The 13,267-nt window shown below is 34.4% G+C and overlaps 1 protein-coding gene across 4 annotated transcripts in view; it reads right to left on the bottom strand.

Moving 5' to 3' along the window:
• Positions 1–13,267, bottom strand: part of LRP1B (LDL receptor related protein 1B) — a 1,871,086-nt gene that overhangs the window by 984,461 nt on the left and 873,358 nt on the right. For all 4 annotated transcript variants that reach the window (XM_053909160.1, XM_053909154.1, XM_053909157.1 and 1 more), the window contains exons 4-5: positions 8,350–8,469; positions 4,167–4,295 (exon numbers count right to left, since the gene is read on the bottom strand). In XM_053909160.1, the coding sequence (XP_053765135.1) occupies positions 4,167–4,295; positions 8,350–8,469 (249 nt within the window). The remainder of the gene's footprint in view (positions 1–4,166; positions 4,296–8,349; positions 8,470–13,267) is intronic.

Here is a 13,267-nt window from a genome sequence, read left to right as displayed (position 1 = left end):
TTTCATTTTCAGATTTGACAACTCTAGAACTCTAATCTCAAAAAAAAAGTATACAGTGAGCTTAAATGGATATGTATAGATATTTTAATGATTATGTTTAAAACATTTTTAAAAAAACATTTTAACATTTATTTTTGAAAGACAGAGCACAAGCAGGGGAGGGGCAGAGAGAAAGGGAGACAATCTGAAGCAGGCTCCAGGCTCTGAGCTGTTAGCACAGAGCTGGACACGAAGCTCAAACTCATGAACTGTGAGGTCATGACCTAAGCCAAAGTCGAATGTTTAACCAACTAAGCCACCCAGGTGCCCCTAAAACATTTTTTCAAATGACAAGTCCTTATGTTGAATTAAAAATTTACTAGCTTTTGGGTCACCTGAGTGACTCAGTCAGTTGAGCATGGGACTCTTGATTTCGGCTCAGGTCAATGATCTCATGGTTTGTGAGTCCAAGGCCTGCATTGGGCTTTGTGCTAAAGCACAGAGCCTGCTTAGGATTCATATTCTCTCTCAATCTCTCTCTCTCTCCCTCTCTTTCTCTCTCTCTCTCTCTCAAAGTAAATAAACTTAAAAATTGGTTTTAAAAATTACTAGCTTTTAATGTGTGTCGCATTCCAATGTTATGAACATTCCATTATGACATTCATATTCCAGTATGTCTCCCACTACATAGTACTATAACTATTATATAAAATTATTGTTTAATGTACATTATAAAATTTCTTCCATTTGGAAATTTTTCATTTTGATATCAAATGGATAGTTGGACTAGATTACCTTTGAGTTCCTTCCAACCTTGAAATTATTGATTCTACATTTCAGGAATCAGGTCAATCTTACCACGCATAGAAAAGAATTTGTCTCTGTTTCATGAATTAACAGGAATGAAAAGGACTCTTGCCTAACATTAATTTCTTCCCCCATCTACCAAAAGGTCTAAAATCTCCTACCTCTTATTAGTTATTTATTAAAGGTGCTCTTAAGGCTTGTGAATTTTACTTGGATTGAGACACTACATTACAAAGGTGGGATAATCAATTAATAGTAATTAGGTAAATTAATCTAAGTTAATTGTCATATTGAAAATAAGACCCCACAGGCACATTTTGGGATGAATAGCTGAGGAATGACCATGTTGTTATTCTGTGCTGAAAGCTATAAGCAGCTTCCTAGCCAATTGAATCTGCCTCTCTCTGCCTTCACAGAAAAGGCTATTCTTTCAAGAACTTTTTAGTTTTCCCATCTATCATTTAGCAAGCCTTTTGCAGAACCCTCCCCTTGGATCTAGTTTTAATTTCCCATTGTATCCCTTGGGCTTGATATTTCTTTCTCCCTTTCTTTCTTTCTTTTGTCTATAAATCTTTTACACACATCCACTGTTCTGGACCAGCCCATTCTAACCTCCCATAGTTTCTCATGCTCCCATATTCTGAGATGTCTGGAACTCTGGCTTGTAGAAAAAATTAGGTTTTAGAGTCCAGTAGGGTAGGATTGTAAAGGAAGAAAAAAGAGGGGCCAATCTAAGGAGCCAGGTAAAGGGAATAAGGAATAGCAAAGCCTTAAAACAAATGTGGTTTAATTCAAAACATTTTCCTAGCACTCATCAGTCATGGCAACACTACAGTATAACATTGCCACAATAATGTAAGGCTGATGCGTTAACTAACATTTTACGTATAACTGAAGCCAAAAGTATCCTCTGGTTCATTTGTTATCAATTTGAGAAAACCAAAGCAAAAGTGATCGCTTTCCTTTAGAATTTGTACAAATACATTGGTTCAAACATCCATGTGACCTTTAGAACTAGTCAATATATGGTATAGACTTGTATCGTTTACGATATTACTAGCAACTCATTTTTCTAAAACTATAAACCCCAGGAACATTCTCATAAAAACTGTATCTTTCAAACTCTGTAGGCTAATATTGTCATCAAGCCAACCACCAAGAGGTGAAGGCTTTTATATGTTCCATTATCAATTCTAGATTCATCAAATCTCCTTTATTCAGCATTATATTATCATGTATGATCCCTCTCTGGTTACATTGTTATTGGCAGATACCTTCTCCACACAAAGAAAGAAAGTGCCTCTTTGTATAGGGTTTATTACATTACACCCTCCCTGTAAAGCCACAGCAATATTGTGTGGATCAATAGAAACCGTAAAGAACAAGCCTTCTACTTCTTCAGCCCATCAATATTTTAAGTCAGAACACTCAGCGGTGGGAAAAAAGAATATGCGACCTGATTTAATTTTTCTCAAGGATTGCCCCCCAAAATAAATGTGGCCTCATAAACCAAGTCAATAATTCAAAGAAGTAAACTAAGAAGTAAAAGAGTTTCTGTCTAATTTGGTATACAAATGTCTTGTAAATAATTTAACACACTGTCTCAGGGAAATGGTTGAAAGTATAGCATGAGGTTATGTTGTAGAGGGAGACAGCTGGGGCTGTTTGCAAAGCAAATCCAATGCTTTGCTCAATCTATCTTCAAAAAAGGGAATGCTATTCCATGCTTCATTTTATAATTGCTAATAAAAGGGGGTAAAGGGGCACTCATTAATTCATCAAAACATCATAATCTGAAAACCCATAAAATGAAACCAGATTTGAGAAAACTTAGAAGCTAAATGGAATAGCATGTACAATATTTCCTTGTATTATTCTTAATTCAGCCCACAAAATATTAGCATTATCCTATTGTTACTAACATATCTCGAGGCTATTTCATTAGCAAATCATCTACACTTACTGAGTGTTTACAATAGACTGAATACTGTGCTGAAACAATAGTCTTCTCCCCACCCCCCTCCCCCACCAGGGACAAGGTAATAGGAAGGCAGTTTTGAAACAAGAATTCCAAATACTTAAGAGTGTAGCATTCATGGGGCTCCTGGGTGGCTTGGTTGGTTGAGCGGCTGACTTGAGCTCAGGTCATGATCTTGCAGTCTGTGAGTTGGAGCCCTATGTGGGGATCTGAGACAACAGCTCAGACCTTAAGCCTGCTTTGGATTCTATGTCTCCCTCTCTCTCTGTCCCTCCCCACTCATCCTCTGTCTCTGTCGCTCTCTTTCTCAAAACTAAATAAATATTAAAAACATTTTTTAAAAAAGAGTGGAACATTCATCTTAGTAATTTTAACCAGAAAGAAAAGTTCATTCCTTCTTTTTTTTTTTTCTTTGCTTTACCCTTTGCTTCCTTCCTTCTTCCCACAAATATTCACTGAGTACTTATGTGTTCCAGGCTAGATCACAATTCAGTAAATAACAAAAAACAAAACTCACAAGTTCCATACTCTCATAACACTTCCATTATTCTGAAGAAATCATGATAAGCAAATGCATAATGGGGTTCATTTCAAATGGTAGTGGTATAAAGAAAATAAAAATGAAAAATCATAGTGATTGAGGAAGAATACATAAATAAATAAATATGGGAAACAAGATAGTGATGGAAAGGGTACATACTGTTAAGCAGAATGGGCAGCAAAGGCATTCTGAATTTAGCCATTTTAGCTAAGCTTTGAATGGTAAGAATGTGCATATCATAGGGAAAAGCATTGCAGGCAAATAAAACATTAAGTGGAAAGACCTCAAGGCAAGAGCAATGCTGTTGAAGAACAACAACAACAACAACAACAAAAACATTATAGCTGGTGTGTGATGAAAGGAGAGAGTAGCACTAAGTGAGACTGGAAAGGTAAATGTTGCCAGACCATTAGGTTCTTACATGTCTTGTGAGAAGTTTGGATTATATTAAGATGAGTGAAAGTAATGGAAGATTTTAAGCTGGAGAATGAAGTGATTTGGTTTCTATTTTAGCAGATCACTTTATTATGCTGAGTATGAATTTTGGTGAGAAAGCAGGAGCTCAAAGAAACCAGTTGAGAATCTATTTCCTAGTCTAGGAGAGAGATGGATGATTAACATCAATTCATTTCTTTTCAACAGGTTTTGTCAAAAATTAGAAACTTCCTATTAATGGAAGGAGTTCTGCAATGACCAGTGACAACTGAAATAACTACTCTGGATTTTTAAGTATGGATCAGGGAATTAAAATGAAGGGGAAAAAATCGATTTCTTTCAAGTCCATATTACTCTAGTACATTTCTAACAAAAAGGAACTGAAAAAAGGAAATAAATTATAGAAGGACAAAAACCATAACTTACCGTTTTTGGCTTTGCAAGATCTGTTGTCTGGCTGCATTATGTAGCCCTCCACACAACTGCAAGCATAGGATCCGTATGTATTTATGCAGGTCTGGCTGCATGCACCATAAATAGCACATTCATCTTGATCTACAAGGAAAATGGGCATCATTTGTAAGCAGATTTATTGTTGGGCATTTTGTTTCTCCTGAAAGAAATTTTCTTTTTCAAATTTTGGAAGGAGATTATTATTTTAGAAAGGAAGAGCCAAGTCCAATAAGTCTTTTCAAAACCACACTAACTGAAAGTCAAAATTCAATATTGCTTTAATAGTTACAGTGATGCAAGATCAAACTTAATACCTAATAGTTTATTTTAAAAGATAATTTATTGGCATTTCTCATGGGCAGGATAGAAGTCCCTATATCCTTTTCAAAGACAAAAATGCATTCCAAAGAATATTTACTGAATAGATCTAGTGTTCATGACAGACTTTTTTACTATTGTAACAAAGAAATTAGTCTAGTAACATGGTTTTAAATGAACAGATTAAGAGTTCTGAGCCAAACTATGCAAACCACCCTCACTAAATGAAAAAGAGGAAACTATTAAACAGTGTTTAAAAGAAAAAAATCATCTTAAATTTTATTTTAATATCTAGGGTCCTCTTTCTATTCTTTACATTCTTCCTCTCCCTATACGCCTTCTTCCTGCATCTTGTTCAAATCTCTATAAACAGCAAGTACTTAATGATTCTTAACCAACCAGGAAAATAAAATTAAAAAAAAAAATTGCGTCAGCTAATAACTCTGACAAATGTACATTCAGCCTGTCCTGTGTACATGTATGATACTAATCCCTGAAGAAACAAAAAAAATTTTTTTTTGATGCAACATGGTTCCTACCTCTAAGTGAAACAAGTCTAATGAAATATAATTTCGATTCTATGCATTTCCTTATAATAGAGGCACAGTCTGGTTATGATAGAAACACAGGGATGTGAACTGGCTTGGAATTAGAGGTAGAATATTAAGTGAAGGCTGCATACTGAGTTTAAAGGATGATGTGGACTTTCTCAGATTAAGTAAGATGGGATAAGATGGAAAGTGGCACTCCAGTTAAAACAGCATATGGGGATTTCAAAGGAGCATAAGGGGTCAAGTGGAATAAGGGCAGATAAGGAGAAGTGGTAAGAAATGGCACTGAGTAAGTAGTTTTGGGGTCAGATAATGAAGTTATTTCTATGCTAAAGGGTTGTACATTACACACAGGAATTGGGAAAGCATTATTAGAGCTATCTAATCAACTTTATATTTTAAAACTAAATAAACATATATAAAACTGGATTGGTGAATGTAGGGAAGAGATCCTGAAAAATTAGCTATGTGCTAATTTCACACAAGAAATTGTATTTCAATGCCATTATATTTCGAACAAACTGGTGGGGGGATGGAGGAAAGGGAATGGACTGAAATGTTTAAGAAACACAACAGACTACATGTGAAGACTGGATAGATGGAAATGAGTGGTGGTACACTAAAATCAGTGGTATGATAAAAATATGTATTTATTCCTGATCCTCAGTGTCTGGCACAGAGTTCCTAAAATCTTTATAATTTTCTGAGCAATAGCAGTGTCTTTTGTTATTTAGGAGACCCTTCAGAATATACCTTAGTCTATGCCAATGAGGTGACTCAGGGTGGGACCACCAGATAATGCCAGGATGGCATCACCAGAAAGATCAAACACATGATTAAAGGGTGGGAACTCTCAGCCAACCCTCGGAACACCGAACTAAGAAAAGAGTTTACTAAGGAAAAGCAAAAATATTCCTGAGTAGCTAAAGGGCCATTTAAATTGGGAAACTGCATTTGCATGTCATTAATTTGCACTTTTCTGAGATTTTTTTGGCTTCATATAACAGCTTGCATTCATGGACAGTTTGTTTGAAGTAAGTTGCTTTGGGGATAAAAAAAAAATAGTATTTGAAGCTAAGTTTCCACTGATAATAAAAGAACTTAAACATTCTGTTTGGTAAAATCCAGCCCCTAGTGGCAGAAATGATTCTTATCAATTTTCAGATTTTTCAACCTTAATTTTATTGGTTCCTATTTTAGTTTTTCTGACATGATTGTGCTATCCAGGATAGCAATATGATTAATCATTTTTTTGTTGTTGTTCTTCTTAACCAGAATGCACTGCTATAACATTCATGTAACTTCACAAAATTGGCTGCAAAGGAATAGGCATGTCATTACTTATAATGCTGCTTTCTTTCTCCCTTTAAGGACAGAAATTACCCTGGAAAAAGGCTTCAGGAAGGCATAAATGATGCTCAGATATGGCCATCCAGGAGTGCAGAGAAAGTAAAAAGAGTTCCGCTTTCATTGGTGACCTTCCATACTGATTGATGCGTAAGTCCTCACTAACATTCAAAAGAAGATATTGATTATGGTTTTTTTTATGGATTGAATTAGGAGATTGGGGAGAAACAGATCCATGCAAAAGCAGCTGAAAATCCTGACTACTACAGGACTCAGATGTGGCAAAAGAGTAAGGATGCTGTATAGATATATTAGCCTACCCTGTGTGAATGGAAAGAGCTGTTTTGAACTGGAAATTGCATGCATGTATGCATTCACGCAAAAGTACTATTCATATATGGCTGACATTAATGATTATACAGTGTCTAATGTTGCCAGATCTTCTGTTTTTTTTTTTTTTTTCATAAAGTCTGAGATTTTGTGTGTAATCTTCTGATTTTTTAATTTTGGTTTAAAAATGGTGAGTCAAATAAACATGGACTATTTGGTCTACCTATAGTCAGATTAAATAGCCTCTGTGTGTGACAAATATTTAATAATAAATGTTTCTGTAATATTTGTATTATACAGAAAATAAACAAACAACAAATGAAAAACTCAAGCCCAGATGTACATTAAAAAGCAATGAGCCTTTTCAAGGCAAGAATAAGTAGGCTCTGTAGACCCGAGTTTTAGTCCCAAGTCTATTACTAAGAAGATGTGTAGGACTTAAATAAGTCACTTAATTTCTCAGGGTCTCACTTTTCTCACTTCTGTCATTAGAAATTTGAACAATATTCTCTCTGAGGACTATTTCAACTTTAAGATTCTGTTACTAGGGGCAAGTGATAATTTTAAAGCAAAGGTTTAATGTAATCGGCAAATCACCACTTTCTTTACAAAATAGTTTGTTTATTAGTGGCTCTGGCAATGCAGATATTGTTTGATCATATATATAGATTCTACATTTTATATTTTCTATATATAGATTCTAAATACTATATAAAATAATGTATTACTTATATTGTGAATATATCAGATTTATATGTATATATTAACCTATAAATAATGGAAATGAATAGAATCGAGAAGTAACCTAGAATTGTTTGGTATGGCAGAGGGGAGTCATTTCAGAGAGTAATCATGTGCTATAAAACATTCACAAAAGCAAGAATTAAGACATTAAAAACACACATAAATATTTTTATGTTCATCATTATTGCTATTGGTAAAATGCCAAATGCCAGAATCACTAATCCAAAAAAGTAAAAATTGTAAAGAATGTTACATGACATCATTAACCTACCTCAGTTAGTAACAAATGTCTACTTCCCTGCAGCTATATAACTAGCGGAAAACATTTAGGAAGTTAAAACCATTTGTGGCTCAGTCAGTTAAGTGTCCGACTTCAGCTCAGGTCATGATCTCACAGTTTGTGAGTTCAAGTCCCACATTGGGCTCTATGCTGACAGCTCGGAGCCTTAAGCCTGATTCACATTCTGTGTCTCTCTCTCTGTTCCTCCTGCACTTGCACTCTGTCTCGCTTTCAAAAATAAAGATTAAAAAAAAAATTAAAAAAAAAAAACATTAAATCCAATGTTTGCACGGTTAACCCAAAACCACTTCCTATTGTTGACATTTCCCATGTTTGACATTATTGCAATATGAATTGAAAATTGATTGGTAAAAAATGCATATTTGTTATGTTTGTGTATATGGTTAATGGGGCAGTATCATATTTTAAATCAAAGGAAACAAAAATAACATAAACAGTGTGTGAAGTATATGGTAAGTGCTCTAAGATACTTTATTAAATTTCTATTAACTAAGCCTTTGTAAAAAAAAAAAAAAAGAAAGAAAAAAGAAAAAGAAACAGTAATAAAGTCATGTATCATACTTACCTCTACAGCTTCTCCCATCTTCTTTCACTTCAAATCCATCCTCACAGTAACATCTTGTACTATTTCTGACCACTGCACATTTATACTGACAATTCAACTGCTGGCAATTGGGTAATAGTTCTGTGAAAGAAAATCAAAGACACTATGTCAATACAACTGTGCACACATGTGTACTGTTTTAAATTTAAATATTGTTAATATTTACTCTGTGCATGACCAAGATAATATAGGTCTCATTGGTCTCCTTAAAAATTTCTGTGGTTGGTTGAGAAAACAAACAATACCTATTCCCTCTAAAATATGTTGGCTTGTATTTGTCTGAAGTATTGTTAACAAAATTTTAGATTTGTTTGGTCGTTTACTTTTTAGCTTATTATGGATGTTCAAAGTCACAAATCTTTTCAAATTCTGATAAATTAAATTATTTCAAGAGGAAAAATGTCAACCCAGTGGTTGATTTCAACATTTATGCATTTCTTATCTGACACACTAATTGATTTTCTATCTTTTAAGGGCTTGTTTTGATTTACAATCCATGTGTAACCTTCATAGCAATCAATGTGAATATATTCCATTTCAATAATTTATCTTTCATTGGTGGCAAAATATAAGACAAATACTGGACATAATATATTTCATTATATCTGAACTCTTTCAGAGCAAATACATCATTGAAGCGAAAGTTAGCAAAACCTCAGAGTAAATTAGAATTCAATATGATAAATGTATGAAACAGAGATGAAGTGACAGAAGCATATTCATTGCACAAATAATTTCTAACAGGAATAAGATTTGCTAAACTAGAAAAATATATGGATAAAATGTGTAACTGATTTTGCTGTCTGAAAATATAAGTATTAATGAATTGCAACAATCTCTTTTTTCCCCTAGGGAGAAAAATAAGTGTTTTGAAGATTAAAGTTAAAGGATTCAAAATATGTTGATATTTGCTGCAAGGTTAGCTGGTGCTTCAGAAAAAAAATATATATATATAAATTACAGTTAAAAATATATGAATGCTCCAATGTAGAAAAGAACAGCTAGAACATTCAAAATTGAAATTTTGCAATTTACTACCTATATAATTATTTTCTTAGCCCAAATATTTTTCAGCTCTTTCATGTGATTATTTCATTCATCTTCCCTTCTTAGAATCCCAAATTTTCTTCCTACTGGTCAGTCACATATTATGGTCTTGCTTCTTAATTTTCACAGATGACTAAAGCAATCAAAGAGATTTTCTACAAGTTTATGCTTCACATTTATCCACATTTACCCAAATCCACATTTACCCTTAATCAAAGCCCAACTCCCTCCAATCCTTGTGCACAAATCCTGTCCCCTCTCACCTATTCGAGGATATGACTTCACCTATTCTCTGCTTCTTCTCATAATCATTTGTTAACAGTTTATATTAGATCACCCCACAGCCCATCTCTTTCTGACAATTAAAATATTTTTGGAACACAGTCATGCCCATTTGTTTACATATTGTCTATGGCTGCTATTACACTACAAAGGAATAGGTGACTATTTCCTAAGAGACCTAAGACCCACAAAGCCTAAACGATTTACTAAAGGGACTTACAGACAGTTTTCAGATCCCTGACTAGCTCGTTCTCAGCATCAAACATGCTCTTATATTTCCTCAACTTAAAAACAAAAAACCTTGACCTCACTTCCCCTACTAGTCAACTTTGCCTAATTTCCCTGTTCCTCTTTATAACAATAATTAAAAAAATAATCCATACTCACTGCCTCTCTCTTCTCCTGTTTCTATATTAAACCCACTCCATCGAGGTCTCACCTCCACTACTCCATAGAAACTGGTTACATAAATGTCTCTGATAACCTTGATGTTGAGAAGTACAATGGCCGTTTTCAGTCCTCATCTTACTTGACATCTCAGCAGCATTTGGCAGTTAACTACTAACTGATACACATTCATCATGTTGCTTCCATAGCTTCACAGTCTTGATGTTACTTCTATTTCACACCCCCCTTTGAAGGCTTCTTTCCATTCTAGTGAACCACTTAGGCTGAAGTGCCCAGGGCAGAAACCTTGATCTTTGTCTCTTACTGATCCAATTGCTACTAGTGAACTCATCAAGTACCATGGCTTCCCCTCTCCCTGCAACAGAACCACAGTACCATAACTTGAAAGCTACTTGTGCTCTCTTCAACTTCTAATTTTCACTGCTTCGATCACAATCAATAATTTATTAGATTTCGTTCTCCTTGAAATAGCTGGAACAATTTCTATTTCCTTGATACATATTCAACCAATATATAGATGAACTATCTGATTTCTAGGCTTGGATTTTGGGTCATTGTTAATTATATGCTAATAAAATGTTAATATTCATGTGCTGTACAAAGACCAGTAATTGCATGTGTAAAAATACATTAATAAAAATATAGAACAAATGGTTCTTTAGAAATTATGGCATTTTTCCTTTGCATATGGTAGTTATTTACATTATCGTTTCCTTTACTAGTATCTATAACTACAATTTATAAACCTAACATATACCAAGTTCCTTAAATATGCAATCTCTTTGAAATCCTGTAACAGTTAAACTTGTAGATATTAACCGAAGATTGTGCAGCAAATATATGAGAGAGCTACCATGTAATGTCACCCTGCATACAGAGCCTAAGTTTTCAGTATTGCCTCTAATTCCCAATGTACAATATAGAGATGGTTGGAAACGTGGTATACATATATTTTTATTTTTGTTTTTCATTCTAGGCTTAGTACTGTGCTATTGATAAAGTGTTTGAAAATTTTTATGGGACGAATGAATCAATAAAATAGCTTAATTCTAGGATGAGGATTAACACTCTCAGGTGTCATTTCCAGTCCATTAAATTAAACTAGGTCCTAAAGATAGTTCATTTACATCTTCAAATTAGGTAATAGACTTGTCAAATCTTGTTTGATTATGGTGGAATCAGTCCAAAATTGCCCTGAATATATATGCTACTTTAGATAACATTGATTGAGCACCTAGTCAATGCTAAGCACTCTGCCAGGGTTCCACACATACAAAATTGCTTTTGACAAATTAAGGAATTACAACATGAGTGTTGAAGTGGGTAGGGTTAGGTGGGAAGGATGACAATGTAAGCAACAGTATAATTTAAAGCAGAAAAATACATATGCTAAATAAGAATACAAGTGACGTGAGCTGGAAACAGAAGGAATCCTCCAGAGACTGGAAATGAGCACAGACAACATGGAAACTAGTTGTGAAAAAAGTTTAATTTAAGCTGAAATTTAAAAGATAAGAAGAGTTCAGTAGACAAAATTTATGAAAGTGCATTCAAGATAAAGCAGACAACATGATAAAATAAATTAAAAGACACGAAAGCCTACAAGAAATAAGTACAATGATAAATAACTGTGTGTGGCTAAATGGTAGTGTTTGATGTGGTAGGAAATGGGGCTGGAATTATTGTTTTGGGCTCGATCAGAGTGGATTAATTTTTAGCTTAAGTCGACTTTTCTGTTTTGATAATGAGGGTCACAGTGAGTTATTGAGGACAGAAGTGTTTGATGGTACCTAATACCAGGGAGAAAGATGAGTGAAAGACCAAGAAAGAAGAAAAGCTATCTATAAGACTAAACATAGCAAAGACAGAAATTAGGACTATGAAGATTTAGATGAATGGATGGCCAAATACTTGGTGAAAGCACAATGACAGGAAGTTAACAGTACCAATAAAATGAATTAAGAATAACAAAAAGGCTAGAAGTTTGGGGGAAAATACTAAATTTGCCTTTGACTACTTAGTTTCAAATGTTGATAAGATAATGGCCAAGAGAAAGTTGAGAATTTGAGTCTAACTAAGAAAGGAAGTCTGGACTGGAGATAGCTTTGGAAGTTACAAAGGAAAAGTAGGTAATTAAAGCCCAAAACAGAATAGAATCATCCTCTATAAAGAATATTTATACTACAAATAAACGTAGAAAACTTTTTTTTAAGTTTATTTATTTATTTTTAGAAAGAGAGAGTGTGTGAGAGAGAGAGAGGGAGAGAGAGAGAGCACATACACAGGGGAGGGGCAGAAAGGGAGAGAGAGAGAGAATCACAAGCAGGCTTCCTGTTGTCAGCACAGAGCCTGACCTGTAGTCGATCCCACGAAACATGACATCATGACCTAAGCCAAATCCAAGAGTCTGAGGTTCAGCTGACTGAACTACCCAGGAGCCCCAACCCACAGAACTTTTATATGTGAAAGGCAAGCAGAAGAAGAGTTCTCAACAAAGAAAATTGAGAAAAAAATATCAAATATATAGATGGAGAAGTTGAAGAGCTTCACAAAATCTAAGGAGAAAGAACACTTCATGGAAGTAAGCAGAGGAATAAAGGTTAAAACCTTTGACAAATATTATTGGAAGAAGCCTAAAAAATGCATTGGTTTTTTTTAATAGGATCAATTAAGACCTTTAAAAAAGGTTTCAGTGGAACAGAGAGGATAGAGGAAGTGTAGTAAGGGGTTGGGACAGAAAGAGGAAATAGGAAAGGTTTCTTACAGAAAAGAATTAACTATATTATGAGTAAACAGAATAAAGGTATAGATTTGACCTAATTTATTTAGTCTCTAAGGCGAGTATGTTAACTCAGTACTTTAAGTGCTTTATTTTTTTCCACTTAATTTCACTACCCAATTCCTTGTTTTCCCTTTCAATTATAACTACAAAATCCACAGACCATTGGTTTCATATTTCTGCTCTCACCAATCTTGAAATATCTGGAGTATACCTGCTGAAAATAGTTACCAATTTGGGGGTAGTGATGTGGAAAACAGAGGAAAATGAGAGAAAATGGAGGAAATGGATATGAAAAACTGGACCTCTCACATGGTTTTCTATGTTGGGCGGGGGGGGGGGGTGTCTAGTGGTTGAAAACAG

The sequence above is a fragment of the Panthera pardus genome, unplaced genomic scaffold (assembly GCF_024362965.1).
Source record: "Panthera pardus isolate Hobbes unplaced genomic scaffold, ASM2436296v1 HiC_scaffold_10, whole genome shotgun sequence".
Classification (NCBI taxonomy): domain Eukaryota; kingdom Metazoa; phylum Chordata; class Mammalia; order Carnivora; family Felidae; genus Panthera; species Panthera pardus.
Note: the sequence above shows the minus strand (reverse complement) of the source record. Positions and strands in the feature narration are given on the sequence as shown.